The following is an 18,266-nucleotide window of genomic DNA, read 5'->3' as shown; positions in this document are numbered from 1 at the left end:
TAATAAGAGGCAGATCATAATAAAGTTTCAGCTAAATAAACCACTCCACTGAAGTACCTATATTTTGACATAGAATATGAGAAAACCCTTCCAACAATATTATGACAATGAATGATGAGCTTTATATTAATACCACTTAAAACTAAATAAACAGACAGATTTAAACCCAAACATGTAATTGAAGTTCAATATAGTGCAATTAGTCTTCAAGTACATTTTTCACATTTATATGTTGTTTTCACAAAGAAAGATAACTCTCACAAATTTGGTAGAAAGCCTTCATAATTATCTGTCTGTAGATCTGACATTGGTTTTACCAGTCCCAATGGTAGCATTTCCCCATACTGACAGTTTAACACTCATACTATTTGTTTATGCACTTGCTCTTTATGTCTACAGGCAAGAATGAATAATTAACATTATCCAAGAAATAAGGTGTTACTTTGAAGTTTTCTCTGGAATTCCAGGCACAGATACCAAATGAATGAGCCTAGCAGTTTCATGAATATAAATTTGTCCTTGGAAAGATTTGCACAACAACAGTGTACAGACATCTCGGCCTCCCACATATCAGCTACATTAAGTCTCTCCCCCACCCACACAGAAGGTATATGTATATATTTTGTAGGGTTAATTCCAGAAGGAACTAAGCAACATTAGAATATTGAAGGTTTTGTTACCGTCAAGCAATAACCCCACAAATTATAATATTTAAGATGGAAATACAAATAGACAAATTTTTAAGATTTCATTCATGATAATCATTCATTAAAATGATAATCAGACTTGTACATGTAAACTGAAGATTTATTTCCCATAGTTAACGTCTTCATCATCATCATCAACACTCAAATGAAAAATGTATACAAATTAAGAATAGTTTTTATTTGCATTTCCGTTGACTCATTCACTCCTCACTTCCACCGGAGAGAGTTTGTGATGTAGGATCATTTCTAGCAGTGGGTTTGTAATGTCTGAGAGTAAATGACCCACACAGGCACTGATGTATAATCCAGCTACAGAATGATATTTACAGAAGGATTCTTTTTCTGACAAACACCATTAGGGGGGACTTGGGCCATCTACTATAACAGGTCAATCAACTTCCTGGGGTTCATATGGTGCTCTTACAAATGCTGTCCTGGATCTGTATTTCGCTAACTCGTTCAGTCTGAATTTCAGACTCACCGAGGCTCAGAGAACTGATTTCATAAATGTTTCAAAATTTTATAATATAACTCACTTTTTGATAATTTTAAAAGAAGTGCGCCTGATTGTATAACAGATTATTTGTCAAACATTCATCATTTTTTACCATGTTTACTTCCAGGGATCGAATTTAATGGTCGCTAACTCGAAAAATGCGAGTAAGAATTGAAAAATGCGAGTAGAAAATCCTGGCACTCGAATATTTTAGCGACCGCGAATAAAATCGTCGAAATCGCTCAAACTCTCCTTAAATGCCCTTTAAAAACTTCTTTTCGCAAGTTTACCGCATAATAGATAATCACGCGACCCGGTATATGAACGCTTGTCGCTGCATACAAATGTTACTATCGGATATTTAAGTAAGCGCCTCGAAGATAATCACGTGACCGTGTATGGACGCTTGTCGCTATGCTTAAATGTTATTATCGGTTATTTAAGCAAGCGCCTAGGAGATAACAGATAACTGTTTTCGTCTGGTTTGTGATTCGCAACTGCCAAAAAAGAAGAGGAAATTAACCACGTTTTGTTACGCGAAAAGGCCTGGAAAGGTGAAAAGGCTGACAGCGACGTGGGGATTGACCGAAAAGCCCCCCAATAAAACCAAACCTAGCGAAAAGTCATGAATTGTCGGTACTTTGTCGCAAACCAAAAATTCTCGGTCCGATTCTACGGCATCTTTCAGAACCGTCAAAAAATAGGAAACGGAGTTGAACACCAAACTTTTGTATGCAACAACAGAGAATAATGGCAATGTTGAATTCAAAGTGTAGTGTGATGTTTGTAAAGAATTCACCAGCGATAAAACACCAACTGTAGGCATTACAGTATTTTATTTTTTATTTACTAAGCAACAGTTCGCACCCTGCCCATATTACTTGCTAGATCCTCCATGCTTTGGTCACATGTGCAACATACATTACCATCGAAAAATGTCAGCGTACATATATATTTTCAAGAGAAAAACATCTACTCTGTGTAGGATTCGAGCCTATGAACCCCTGCTTGCAAGTCTGGTCCTCTACCAAACTTGACTTACCAAGTACTTAGCTACTCAGTCGCATTGAATGGCTTAGAATAATGACTGTTACACTCCTCCCCACTTTACATTTTGAAAGTATAAACTTAGGTGGGAAGGAGTGCAGTCACTTACTACTAATGATTCAAGGCTTTTGAGTAACCAGGAGCTTAGTTAGCCCAGCTGGGTATATGATTTATTTATGTAAGAATTAAAAACAAAATGTAAACGTTTATAGTTTATTCTTATCTCAGTGCACTTGACAAACAATGAACATAATGCTACAACAAAACTACTTGTTTATTTGGCAACTTACATGAAGTAAAACAGCCTTTAAATAACTGCTAGTGGAACCCACCATTTTGCTAGTTGAAAAAATGACACTAGCAAAAACTTGCTAATGGCAAAAAAAGTTAAATTCGATCCCTGTACTTCTAAAAATGCATTTGGGCAACTTAATTGAATTTTAGCTTTTACTGAATCTGAGTCTCAAACTCACCATCAGAATGTGAATGAATACATGAGTGAATACATGAGTGAATACGGGGCCTGTATCTTTTGGAATTTAACAGGCCTCTCCCTCCAGTGTTTACAAAATGATAAATTTGCTGACTGGTATTGTTACCAATTAAACTTTGATCCCTTAAATCAGATGAAACATCCACATGTAAAGACACCATATCAATACATTTCAATTATTGGGAGATAGCAGAGATGGTACAATAATGGAGTGTGAGAACCCTCTGATATCAATTGATTTCGTGCATATTCATACATATTTTATGGCAATCACTAGGATGTTTTCAAGAAGATTGGTGATACAATTCATACATTATTGTGATATCATTTGATAGATTACTAAAAAATGTCACAATAAAGGTTATCCATATTTGGGGGCTTGTTTTTGCACTGCAAGGGCAGACTGTTAAGAGCAAATTAGTTTCATATGTGACAAATCAGAGCAGCTACACAGGTACATTGTAATAACAGTTTAAAGCATATTAAAGAAAAACAACTGTAGGCTAAACTCACAGAATAGAATTAAATGACAATATAACTTGGTGGTCTCCTACTGGTTCCTACCCAGGAAACTGACTTATATACTATATTAATATTCAATCAAATAAGAGAACAATTTAGCTTCACTTACTCGTGAGTGAATATTTCAACTGTCTGTTTATTTAACTTGTCCATAAAAATCATTACCAAGTTTGGTAAATGCTCCCATAAGGCTGGTAAAAATCGGGGCTGGGCGAATGGCGTGTCATTAAAGGGTCTTTGTCCTATTCAAAAAATATTTTATCGGTAGGAACATTATAAATTGCAATAGATTTGTTTGTTTTTATTTCTTCAATTTCTAATCAGCTTTAATATCCACAATTATATAGCAAAATGACAAAAAATATAACACGGAAATCATTTCAATTTACGACTATGATCGCCATCGATCTTTATCAAAATGGGCATCAATACTCCAGAGGATTCAAGTGGTCTGGCTAGGTATCAAACTGGCTGAGACATTATGCCTATATTTATAATTGTTACCAAGTTTGGGAGGATTGGATAAGAGCCAGGGTCTGAACGAAATGGTGTTTTGATGGGACATTTAAAGAAAACCCTAGAAAACATCAGTGATCCTTATAATAACACTATCAGAATCTGCCATGCTATGGACACAGAGTTACAGATAAGATGCATATTTGCGTAAATACGCAATTCATATCATAGAAAATGCAATTGTTTTAAAAATCAATGACAAACAAAAGGCATAAGAAAAAGCAGAATACACAATTAATTTAAAAAAGGACGCATAATGAATTAAAAATGAGAAAAGCAAATTCATTCTGTCTAATTTGGCCATTACCTGGTGCTCCCCGGGGCAGACTGTGGAGGGAGTATTCATTCGCCTCACAAACATCCCAGTCAAAACTCCATGACATTCTTCCAGGTCTTCACGTCACAATTTCAAACCTGTAATTGCTACCTCCATTCTTGCTGTAAACACTTTAAATCCACCAGGAACAACACTTCTCAGATCTATTTTCTAATCTAATGTTTGTTTAATCATAATTTACAACACCCTTGAAAATAAAATAGAATTGTAGATAATAACTTTCGAGACAGCACTAAAACTATTATTTACCATAAATTGTTTTTTGTTGTGTGTTTCATGTAATAAAAATGTGACTTAAGTTGTACACTTAAATATAGATCTGCCTTCTATTTCCACTGTCTGATATCAAAATAACATCTTCCTTGTTTTCAACTCAAAAACACTTAACAATGTTGTCATTGTCTCCACAATTGTTTCAAGAAATGTAAAATATCAGAAAAATATAACATCCTCCTCACTGCATGGGGGAAGAACCATCCTGAATCATAAGGTACCACACATTTATATCAACAGACTATCAATGTTGCGATAAATATCAAACATCCAAAATAAAGGCACTTTTTTTTCTTTAAGAAATTAGCATTTAAAAGTTCCTCAAGATGAGAAATGCTGATCAAAGGAGGGCAATCACTAATCAAACTTTAATACAACTGTTATCCGCCCAAAGGCACACGTTTGATTATAGGCAATCATGATACAATTATTGCATAGTGGAAGATAACCCTATCATTCCCTGGGTATCACAAGCTCGTTTTTCCACTCACGGTAATGTTTGCTTTCAATGTTCTATCCTATCAACGAACATTCACGGAATACTTTCACCCTACTGTAAAATATTACGTGTACTCAAATATATTATTGTAATTTATTGTTTCAACTTATCTCGGGAATAAAGGTTATCGCATAATCTTGAAATTCAATATCAAGTCATGCATTTCTAAATATAAAATTCATCTGCATCTGAGAATTCATTGGAAATGTAGTACCAACACTTCTGCTAGACATTTTTTGTGTATGATATATTCATAAAAACCAATAAATGTATATGAAATTCAATGTTTATGGCATTTAAAACATCGGTATCATATCACATTGTGATGGGTTAAAAAGTTGAAATGCAGGAATAATCTCCCCCAGCAGACAGACTTCTGCAGATTTTATCTCCCAGATCACATTTACACAATATCTTAAATATTTATGTTCCTAGCACACAGTTCAAATCAAATGAAACCTGTAATAAACTGCAATGATCCTCAGCCTGTATCTAATCCAACATGTCAAGGTTCTCCAGAAAATAAATCACTTCATAACATGATGATCAACCATGATGGATTTTCATACCTCTCAACCCTTCATTTTACATGTAGTCATAATAAGGAAGAGTCAACTTGAGCACGACTCTGACATTTCATTTTAAATCATTTGAATTCCATGTTGTATTTGTCAATGATGAATCTTGGCACACAATTAATGGACTGACTGCAAGGATCCATCATTTTGTAAATTAGTAATTTGCATGGTAATTTGTGAGCCATCAATTTCCATTGCCAAAATTGCAGGTTTTTTTTTGTTTTATTACAGTGACAAAGATTCTCAACCAATATTTTTTGTCAGAGAGATAGGACTTTAAATGCACTCTGTCAATGTTATAGCAAAAACTAAATTCCTTTAATGTTGACAATGACCACAACAACCAAACTTATCACACAAATGATACCAGCACAATGTCAATATAAACAACACTTTTTTCTTTGAAAAGACAGATAGGCTAAAAATACTCCATGATGACACAAGCTACACCATCCTGCAGACAAATAATGACAGCATGATAGCTCTGCTGCAGAGACAATTTCTAGAATGCATTGTAATCATTCCCACATCACAGTCATTGCTACACTCAGATACAGGTTTAAGACTGGAGTAATACACAATATTTTGACTGGCATAAGTTCACAATCCTGGTTACATTCATATTATTGCAAGCAGACATCTGGCAGCTTTGGGATACATGAAAAGTTCTTCCTTTTTGTAGAACTACATTATATATCATCAATGCAGCCTGACATACTGCGTCTGTCTACAGTTTACTAGATTTAAGGCGCACAATATGGGTGGATGTTTGATACTGCGTAAAAATAAAAAATTTAAATGTCACAAATTAACAAGATTATAAAAGAGCTCATTTCAATTTTTTACGTACAATAGTTTCAAAGCAATCTTGTTGTTTTTTTTCGCATGAAACTAAGTACAAAATGTACGAGAAGTACGGAGGCAAAAATATAAAAGTATTTGGCATCCTATGTCACTAATTTGATGGTCAGTGTGAACAATTACCAAGAATACCATGTTAACACTAATGCTATCTGGATGACCTTGTTCTCCTCCCTCCTTACAGCAGATCCTGGACACAAATATGAAGAGAATGACTCAGTAACACAAACAATGCCAACAAATGCCATATGGGAATGCAAACTTATATAACTATGCTAACAAAATATTGAATACCTGCCTCGTATACGAAGTTATTTATATCAGAATCGGACTATGAATATTAAAATTTATTATTATTCAAATATTGGTCAATACAAAAAAAAAAGATGTTCAAAATAAAAGAAATCAACAGTAGTCATCCCAGGTATCAACAAGCATATTTGTTACATTAATATCAACTGCTGGATTAGGCAAAGTAAAGATTTTATAAAGGCAAATATTCTAATTAAGTCCCATGAAGATTGATTTTTCAATAATTTGACCTAGTGGTCTAGTTTCTTACCTCATGTGAGCCAGTTTCAAACAAGTCAACAATTTCATGAAGATTTTACCTCATGACCTCAATTTTTTATTACATGTGACCCAGTTCTGATTAAGTTTAGTGAATATTGGACAAAATACTATGTTTAACCTTCTGTTCTAAAGATTTTTCTTAACCAGTGGAAAAGATTTTATCAAGGTTAACATTCTGCCCATTGAACATTATTTGACCAATCCCTATCGAGATATGGTAAAAAAAAAGTGTCAGACGGAATAACAGACAGAAGGATGGATGGACGGACGGACGCCCCAACATCAATATCCCCCTCCCAAACCTTCTGCTCCTAATTGAGTAGATTTTCAGTAAAAATGAACCGAATTTTCTGGAATGGTAACAGCTATTTCTAATTGATGAATGATCATAAAGGATTAAGTTGTGTACAAAACAAGACCCTATTTCCGGTAATTTCTATAATAAAAGGGCAATAACTCTCAAGTGACTCGAGTTATATGGCTGGTTATCAAAATTAGTCTATACACATTCTCATTTCTGAGCAAATTTGTTATTGATGGGACCAGACTGATTTTAGATAAATTCTATAGTAAAGGGCTTGTGACTGGAACGTACAGCTGGTTATCAAATTTGTCAGATATCATGCTCATACACATTCTGACCAAATTTGGTAATGATTGGACAAACGCTTCTAGAGTAATGGAATGGACAACATACTGGATGGTGAGTATGTTGTAGCTGAAACTATCATACCTATGGTTCTATGAATGGGCGTAAAAATACTTTGCGATATGCCCAGAAGAATACAAATTGTCATTATTTCTTACCTTTAAACACCATTTATTCGGGTTTTTTTAGGTCTTTGCATAATAACTAAGTACTTTTTGTAGACAACATTACTGATAACTGTTACATTTTCATTGTAGAGCAAATCTTCTGAGGAGGAATCCATTATCATCATCAGAGATAAAAAAAGAATACAATAGAACCTCAACAGTTACTTCAAGCCATCTGAAAACAGCTGCAGTTACATGGCATGCACTGCCATTGTTTTTCCATGAGCTGTTACTGTATAAAATGGCTCATACAATTATTGTGAGTCATAGAGAATCAGTCACAGATGTTAAATATATAAAATAACATGTGTTATGTTTGATAAGTTCTAGAAGCTAACAAAACTATGTCAGCAAATAATCATAAAACTCCAGACTTAAAATTTAAAATTAGATAATGACATAGCAGTTAGACAATAAGGACAAGGAAGTTGTAAAAATTCAAAGTAATTACAAATTCAAAGTAATTACAAATTCAAAGTAATTACAAATGCATTGAATTCTCACCTCAAGTGTAATGTATTCTATTCCAACACCCACTTGGAACTTCAATCTGAAAATAAGACATACAATTGTTTTACACAAAATAAATTATCAAAAGTTTAACCTGAATTTATTCATATTGATATTTACCATATATTCTCAAATATTAAAATACTTTGAATTATAGACATTATGTTCATGACAAGCCTTTTTGAAGAAAACATACATTTGTATACATAAAGTTCTAAATTTATAAACATTTTGTTCAAGCATTTTTGAAGAAAAACATGTATGTATAGTTCTAGAAAATTTGCTTATTTTTACTTTGCTATAAACAGAAAATCAGAACTGCAGGAACAACTGGAATAAAAAGACCTAGAAGATTTTCAGGATGGAATGTTTGAATAGCAATAATTATCACCAAACCATCAGGGAGCAATGTTGCACAAAAATACTAAAGAAACAGCTATCAATAGGCCTAGACTTAACTTCACTTATATCTTGAGAATCTGCCAAGTGATTGAATACTGATAGATGGATCGAGCTTGCATTATCATGTGTTTTGGTGCAGATGGAAGTTTGCTATCAAGCCCATTACCTTAAAACTGAAATGAGTTTGGAGTAAACCCAAGTAAAAGATGTGGTATACCATACCCAAAGAAAGGTAACTGCTATCTCAATAATCATAAAACAAGGAGGAGTTATCTTTTCAGCATTCCAAAACTGTTCAGTTTGAAACACATATTCTTTGGTTTGACCAAAAAGATAGGTCTTTACTACCATTTCATTTGCCTTGAATAGTGAAATAACATCAATGCTTTGAAACTTCTTCACAACTAATACAGCTTAGAGCTAGCCTCCATTTTGTTCATTTCATTTCAAACACCTTTAATGTAAACTTCACTTTTTTCTTCTCACTTCACAAAGAAGCATTCAACCATATCTATTATTTGACCATCTTTATTTATCATCTGAAAAATGCCAAGCATCTGAAAAACATCTACAAGAAAAACTGTCATTAACATGGACTACATGTATAGTAGTGTTTGAAAACCGGACTCCATTTGCTATCAATAATCGAATCGAATCGGACCAAGCATTCTGATTTACTATTGGACAATAATCGAAAAATCATAATAACAGTAACGAATACATTCTTTATACAAAGTATCATCATGATCATTTAAATGGTTAAACCTGGAATCAGTATGTGTGATGCTATAATCATGCTTTTTGCAACAGTAAGTAAATTTCCATAACCATAATTGTCTTAAATAACTTAATGAAAAAATATTAAAAATACAAGACAAGACAAATATAATAATTGCACATCAATCGCAAAATGATGCACACAGCATCAAGAAAGTTATCTAAGCATTTTATCCATGTAAAAGCATATTAAATATTTGTGAACCAGCTTAACATTCAACAACCTGTTATATTGAAAATTTTATTAGAATATCTTAATTTCATAAAACGTTCATAAAAAAGTAATTGAGTTAATTTCAAACCATACCAAAAATGGTTATCCCCGGTATTTGCAGGTAAGACCGGATCCACTACACCCTAGAGACATGGTATTGAAGAAAGTTTCTTGAAATATATAAACAATTAAAAAATAATGTATCTTAGGGATAGTTTGTAATTGTTTAAGCAAAAGTAATACATTCACCGCATTTGTGTAAGAGAGTCACCTCCCTTGTTAAAATTACCTCAACGAAAATTTACCGGATTTGACTTTTACCACAAAACAAAAATTTGCAGTTACCGGAAGTAACATTAGCGACATCGATTTTGGACAACCACTATCGATTGTCACCGACATGGCATTGTCAGCGACGATTTATCGATTGTACTCGATAATCGTTTCATCACTAATGTATAGACAAAATTTGAATGTTCAGTGTTCTGCCAAGGACGCGCCCTTGCGCCATTGGCGCAGAAAAAATCGGGAAGGCGCAAAGAAATACCTGTAGATGGGCCGATCTGCGCGCCCTTTCTTCGAAAAGCCGTTTTTACTTAATCAAATTTTCGAAAAGCCGTTTTGACTTAATCGATATCTTTTTCAGAAGTTTTACAGCACAGCGTTCATTCGATAAAACAACGATTTTCATTGGTCCGATACGTGTAACTATCCAATCGCGAGGGGAAGTGTATTTGTTTTACTAAATTGTAAATTATTGTGGTTTCTTCTGAAGAAACATTATAAAGATACATTCCCAAACCTACTGACCCTTGCTGTACTAGCTCTGTCTACACCAGTACACACAGCAGACTGTGAAAGGGGTTTAAGTGCCCAAAACTTAGTTAAAACCTCACAGAGGAATAGGCTATCACCAGAGGTTGTGGATGACCTGCTTGTCATAAACTTAGAGGGGGAGATATTTTAACAAATTCAATTTCAATGAGGCCTTGGTGCATTGGAGGAATGCAAAACAGAGGAACATGTTCCTGGGTGCGGAGGGTTATAAAGCATAACAACACATTGACATGTGAAACTGATTATTCACATATAACATTGTGTCTCATTTGTGGTTCTGTCCAATATTTGAGAATACTGATGTCATGTGGATGTTACACCATGTATATAATGGGTAAATAAAACACTTTCATTTACAAGTTTTCAATTTTCCCCTGGCAAAAGTCATGGCCCTTCACTTTTGAAAATGGCCCCTAATTTTCATGACTGCTGGGCCATTCGGCCCGTCTTTTTCAATTCTTGGCAGAACACTGAATGTTTTTAAGCTTTGTTATTGTTCGGAATCGGTTCCACTCAAGAAACTGATTATCAATAAAACAATCGGATTCCGACAAGATCTTAATAATTGTAGTTTTATTATTGTGCAAAAACTTGTAATCCTTAACTATGCTTTTGGTATGTGAATGTTTGAAGTTGTTTTGTATTGTTGTTTCTTTCAGCCATATTGTTAACAAATACAACTGAACACTTCAGAATGTATAATTCACCAGTCAATTGTAACCACGCCCCTTCCAGGTCTGGTGGTATGCCGGGGATAGCGGGGGGAATAGGCCGTGTTTTTACCTTCCATTAAATCCAGGTGGCCCAGCAGTGCCACAAGAATGTTGTGGTTTTGTTTTCACACTGTAAATAGCGGGGAATGGGCCCTCAGCTTTGTGTCTGGAAGTCTCCGTTCTTTCAACAAGATTTGTCTGTGTTTTAGCAAAGCTTTTACTGGAGTTTAACGAGATCTCGTGAGATATTTAAAAAGATGGCGCCTTATCCTCATTTTCTCCCAATTTAAAAGAAGTCAGTTTCAAATTACAGGATGACCATAGCAGGGCTTGAATTTAGCTTATTTTGATACTCGCAAATTTTTGCAAGTGCTTAAATTTTCAACTCGCAAAACCAGACACTCACTCGCATTTTTTAAGGCAAATTTTTGTTTTTGCTAGGAAAAATATATTTTGTATGGAAAACAATGATTTAAGGTATAGTTTAATTGTTTTAATGAATTATCATGTTATTGTACATTAAACAATATCATCATATATGTAACACTGACACTATGTACTGAGGAAGTCCGATGAGGCCAGTATTGGTCTGTGCAAAATATTTTGAAAATGTTCCTTTTGTCAGCTGTGTTGATGGTCAATTTAATGTTTAACTCCCTCTTCCACTTCGAAACAGTTTTAACGGACGGATTTTTTCATTTTGGCTTCTTTATGGGAACTGAATGATCATCGTCATCAGCCGTCAGCAATTTTAAATCAACACACGTAAAAAATCTTTTTGCTTGTCATCATTATACAGACTGTGTCTCAAAACGATAATCGCTAAATACTGCTGCCAAAAATGGAAACAAATTTGAAAGACCAGTCTACAAAACTACATAGTTTAACAAGTACCTGCCACATAGTAACAAGTACCTGCCTGTGCGCATAACGTTAATCTACGTCATCAATTTCTGTGTGTTTATCGGAAAACGAAAGTAGGCATTTCTAAAATTAGTTTATATCTAGTGTGCAGGAATTGATCACCGATAATGTTCATATCTATGATTTCAAGGATTGCATATTTTCTGCAAATTTTGAACTCGCAAATTTTTGCAAGTGTCTTTAAATTCAACTCGCATTTTCCAATTTTGGCTCGCATTTTGCGAGTGTGTGAGTGCTAAATTCGAGCCCTGACCATAGGATGTTGCTGGGTCATTTGGCGGGGATTTTACCAGAAGTTTTTCCCACAAGGCACGGATTTTACCTGGGATTGGCTTGACTGAAAATCAATGTCCACGCTATTCCCTAGTCCAAATAATTGTACGTTGACGGATTTTTTTTAGATTTTTGATATGGCAAATCCTTCACGTACAAATTGTTTAGTATCAAAAGTGGGTAGTTGTTCCGATCAGGATTACGGGTTAAAGCATATAGCGTCTATAAAATATCATAAAAACAAGAAATATTACCAGATAATGTTATTTTATATTAGTTCCGTACACAAAAAAACAAATATCCAACTTATAATTATGAGTTTGACGGCTTTTCTTCATTTCATTCTGTCAAAACATAACGATATATACATGAAGGGCACCTGCAAGGCTTCAGGGCACAGTTTTAAATCGCTCGGAACATTTCGGCCATGGCCGAGTTGTTACGATTGTATAACGAGGTCTATCTCGAAGCTTTGTCGGAGGAGGCCGAGTTATTACAATTGTATCGAGTTGTTCCCCTTCGCATAATTGTTGTCTGTGTCAGTCAACTTTCGTTTTATTGGAAAGGTAAACAACTTGTTTTAATGCATTAAATGCTTGTTTAGTGCAAAATAACATTTCACTTACATGGTCAAATATGAATATAACTCTTTATGATCAATTTCAACCATAAAATACTTCACTTAAAAACAATTTCAATATTTTTAAAACACCCCCGTTTTTTGCACATTCCTGTTTAGACGTTAGGGATTGGAAGAATCCCGTATAACACGTCTAATATTTTAGACTACGCTATTCCCTTGCCCGGGGGGACCCCATTTCAAATGACTTGTGCATTAATGAAAGTTCTCAAAATTAGGCAGACATTTATCCAACACAAATAATCAGAGGAAAGAAGACAAACTATTTCCTGGTTAAATCAATGATCAACATTGACCAAAAACAATCAATTGCCAAGGATTTTAGGCCCAATCAAACAATTTTTTTCTTATTATCGACCATTTGAACTTCAGTAAGTTTTATGTACCTGTATTTTATATGATGCTTTCTTTAATATTTTCATTGGCAAAATCTGATATCTTGATGCGAGGCCATCAGACTTTAGTCTAGACAGTAATTTGTCAGGCCTAATGTCACAAAAACCAGGGAAATGCACATGTCCAGACTCTTTGTTCTACCATTACAGTAAGAAACCTGACGTCAAACATACTCTCAATATGGTAAGACCCTAAGTATGACTATATATTCTTAAATTTATCTAAAATGATGTAAGCGTCTTTGCCAGCATCCGAAGCAACAGAGTCTAATATTTACATAAGCAATAAATTCATAATACACATACCAAAAAAGCCTCACAATTAAATATGTATAAGCATCAGACTGAAGAACAGATGACTTTGTAGGTTTGGTAAGAGATATACACATAACCGTCAATTTTCACCAATATTTGCTCGTTTTATTTTTTATTTATCCCGCGGAATGATGTAAGCGACATTGCGCATGGTAAGAGGCTGTGGCAATTATTTTATCGGCAATTAGAAACTGATATGATTAAAGTAGTTAATTTTCTTTCTTTTTGGGATAATAATTTCCTTTTTAACATGCATAATAGTATGGTTTATAAAACATACACCTTAACTGAATCTTAGTTTAAATGTCTTCATAAAATCACCCATATGTAGAATGAACTGTTCCAAGATACTGACTAGTTTTATCGTTGTCGGTTTTAGGTTACAAGTAACTAATATACAGGCATACAAGTTTTTAATATAGCAGTTGTTTTTTTTACTGATTTTAGGACACTAAACTTTAATGCTGTTTAAGAATCACCTTTGAATTAAGAGACTTGAATATTTTTATATTTTTTTGAATTTTGGAAATTTGTTTCCAGCCAGCATTGACAAATAGAAATGTATGTAGTATGAGCAGCATGCCTTAGAAGTGAAAAAAGGCAGTCTTATATGGGAAACAACAGCAGACGGGCCAGTTCGCCAATGTGTCACTGGCATAACCAAAAATACTTGATAGTGTATTTAGCATTTAATATTTATTTATCATTAAAAGAGTGCCTAGTCTAAAATAGTAGACATGTTATACAGGATTCTTCTAATCCCTAAGGATAAGCAACCATAGTCATAATGTGACTAGAAACCATAGACATAATGTGACTGAGCAACCATAGGCATAAGGTATTGAGCAACCTTAAGCATAAGGTAACTAGCAACCATAGGCATAATGTGACTAGCAACCATAGGCATAATGTGACAAGTAACCATAGGTATAATGTAACTAGCAACCATAGGCATAATGTAACTAGCAACCGTAGGCATAATGTAACTAGCAACCATAGGTATAATGTAACTAGCAACCATAGGTATAATGTAACTAGCAACCGTAGGCATAATGTAACTAGCAACCATAGGTATAATGTAACTAGCAACCATAGGCATAATGTAACTAGCAATAGGTATAATGTAACTAGCAACCATAGGTATAATGTAACTAGCAACCATAGGTATAATGTAACTAGCAACCATAGGTATAATGTAACTAGCAACCATAGGCATAATGTAACTAGCAACCATAGGTATAATGTAACTAGCAACCATAGGTATAATGTAACTAGCAACCGTAGGCATAATGTAACTAGCAACCATAGGTATAATGTAACTAGCAACCATAGGCATAATGTGACTAGCAACCATAGGCATAATGTAACTAGCAACCATAGGTATAATGTAACTAGCAACCGTAGGCATAATGTAACTAGCAACCATAGGTATAATGTAACTAGCAACCATAGGCATAATGTAACTAGCAACCATAGGTATAATGTAACTAGCAACCGTAGGCATAATGTAACTAGCAACCATAGGCATAATGTGACTAGCAACCATAGGCATAATGTGACAAGTAACCATAGGTATAATGTAAATAGCAACCATAGGCATAATGTAACTAGCAACCATAGGCATAATGTGACTACCAACCATAGGCATAATGTGACTAGCAACCATAGGCATAATATGACTAGCAACCATAGGTATAATGTAACTAGCAACCATAGGCATAATGTGACTAGCAACCATAGGCATAATATGACTAGCAACCATAGGTATAATGTAACTAGCAACCATAGGCATAATGTAACTAGCAACCATAGGCATTATTATTATGTAACTAGCAACCATAGGCATAATGTGACTAGCAAATATAAGCATTATGTGACTAGCAACTATAGGCATAATGTAACTAGAAACCATAGGCATAATGTAACTAGCAACCATAGGCATAATGTGACTAGTAACCATAGGCATTATGTAACTAGAAACCATAGGCATTATTATTATGTAACTAGCAACTATAGACATAATGTGACTAGCAACTATAAGCATTATGTGACTAGCAACTGTAGGAATAGTGTAACTAGCAACCATAGGCATAATGTGACTAGCAACCATAGGCATAATGTAACTAGCAACTATAGGCATAATGTAACTAGCAACCATAGACATAATGTAACTAGAAACCATAAGCAGTATTATTATGTAACTAGCAACCAAAGGCATAATGTGACTAGCAACCATAGGCATAATGTAACTAGCTAGCAACCATAGGCATAATGTGACTAGCAACCATAGGCATAATGTGACTAGCAACCATAGGTATTATGTAACTAGCAACCATAGGCATAATGTAACTAGCAACCATAGGCATAATGTGACTAGCATCTATAGGCATAATGTGACAAGTAGCCATTGGCATAATGTGACTAGCAGCCATAGGAATAATGTGACTAGCTACCATAGAAATAATATGACTCACAACCATAGGTATAATGTTACTGGCAACCTTAGGCATAATGTGACTAGCAACTAAAGGTATAATGTAACTAGCAACCATCGGCGTAGCTCCAATAGGCACGGTAGGCCCGGGCCTACACATCGTTTTCAAAAATGAAAAATACAAAACATCCAAATCTGCTATAAAAACTGAAAGGTAAGGGGGTGACAGCTTATGCCTACTTGACATTCAAGTTAACACTCGAGGTTGACTAAGTTTGTTTTTTCAAAAAAGTTTAGTGCCTTTTTTTTGAAGACAGTCGAACCGTTTAACAAATCGATTCGATAATATTTTTACAGCAACCGGCAATCGCATGATTTCAATGAGCATGTGTTTAACTCGGTTTTGTTTACGAATATAAGTTGCGAAGCGGGAGTATATTTTTAATGTCATTCAACATGTATTCCCCTTACTCCGACCCTGGAGATTCCGATGGATCGTGGAATGATGACTTCAAACTCAGACCTTTATCACAGAAGTGGAAGTTGGTCAGTGATTTCAAATTTCCATCGAAGTACGTGTGGGTGACAAATGTTTAAATGGAAACAATTGGGAAATTTCGGACAAAAATAATAAAACAAATGGTAGTAAGGAATTACATTATAACCTTAATATTTTATATTTTGCATTATCCTGCTGTATGGATATATTATGTTCGTAGTTACTTTTTAGTTTAATAAACTTACACCCATTTATGTAAACAATAACGCTACACTACAGTTCTACAGTTCATTAATAATCAATCCCTCCTTTCCTTTTATCACAATGGCCTATTCACCTTTTCATCTGTCAAGAAAAATGTATAAATATATACTGCTCAGTACTATGTTTTACTGTTACTTTGCCCTTCCGTTCGTCCGTCAGATCGTCCGTTCGTTCACCCATATATCCAATTATGCATACGTCTGTACACACGTAAATGGGCTATGGTCAGGGATAGGATTTTAGGGTTTCATTTAATTGTTCAGTCTGTCATTGTTGGATAAAACCATACAACTGGATAGTGGGGTTAAAAAATATTGTGGGATTAAAAAGATAAAAATACAAGAACCCAGAATATATGTCTCGTCTCGTAAGAACGACCGTCCTAACACAATCCGTCCGTTCATCCTTCCATCGACCCATTAGTATATCCATCCAATTGTCCTTCCGCCCATCTCTCCGTTCCTGTCGTGATTTCATTCCTCCCTCCATCCCCTCTTCCATCCACCCGTACGCAAACCAATCTACCCAACAGTCCGTCTTTACTCTGTCCATTAATCTGTCAATACATGCCCGTTAATACAATATCAAAAGATTTACAGTTATTTTGTCTATATTCTTTGGTGGCATATTACTGCCGTAAGATAACCTGATAGTGTTTGCGAATTGTTTCGTGTTAACCATTTAACTTTCGCGTTAATTATCTAGCTATCTAGTTACTATTCGCAATACTTTCAGTTTGGTAAAATAGATATCATAAGACTAAAATGCCTTTAGAAGCCAGCTGCTGTTTCAACGCATCTATCTCGCTAAAAAGACGCTTCTCATCTCCATGGGCCCTTTTCTCTTCAACTTGCCATCGTAAAATGTCCCTCCCTCTCAGCAGTTCGTCGAAGTCAAATTCGTTCGATTTCCTTGTTGATTTTGCTCTTGGAGTAAGTTCTAGCAATTCCCGAGACAATAGCTCACCCTTTTCCTCTAGGTCGCGGATGGAACCCTCAACATCCACCGCGTTCTACAATCTCGCACCACCAGACGCCATTTTTCAAATTTAATATCTTATATCTTCAAATTTAATATCTTAACCGCTCGGCTGGGGGCGCGCTTAACAATGAATTAAGCGCTAAAAACAGCGCCACCTATCAGAGAATTATGGGAAATGTGTGACGTCAGAGAGCGCTTAATATATGTTTAAATACTTGAAATAGGCCTGGAAGGAATGACGAAATTCTTGCAAATTATCTTGCAAATGTTCAATCAAACGCAAATTACACTTCGTCGGATATTCAAAACGCACTGTTGGGTATCTGCGCCGATCAAGTTGTCAGTACAATCATATCTGACTGTAAACTGT

General features: G+C 34.9%; 1 protein-coding gene across 3 annotated transcripts in view; it reads right to left on the bottom strand.

The window, feature by feature from the left end:
* LOC128231365 (rho family-interacting cell polarization regulator 2-like) overlaps window positions 1–13,852 on the bottom strand; it is a 56,138-nt gene extending 42,286 nt beyond the window's left edge. The window contains exons 1-2 of one of the 3 annotated variants that reach the window (XM_052944099.1): window positions 13,710–13,852; window positions 8,223–8,268 (exon numbers count right to left, since the gene is read on the bottom strand). Coding sequence is in view for 1 of the 3 variants with exons in the window: in XM_052944093.1 (XP_052800053.1) it covers window positions 4,089–4,164 (76 nt within the window). In the remaining 2 variants the exon portion in view is untranslated. Of the gene's footprint in view, window positions 1–4,088; window positions 4,597–5,349; window positions 5,607–8,222; window positions 8,269–13,709 lie in introns of those variants that run through there. The other 2 variants (XM_052944101.1, XM_052944093.1) reach the window with 2 other exon arrangements.
* Between the last annotated feature and the right edge of the window lie 4,414 nt (window positions 13,853–18,266).

Source organism: Mya arenaria, chromosome 4, assembly GCF_026914265.1.
Source record: "Mya arenaria isolate MELC-2E11 chromosome 4, ASM2691426v1".
NCBI lineage: Eukaryota > Metazoa > Mollusca > Bivalvia > Myida > Myidae > Mya > Mya arenaria.
This window is presented reverse-complemented; position numbering and strand designations above follow the sequence as displayed.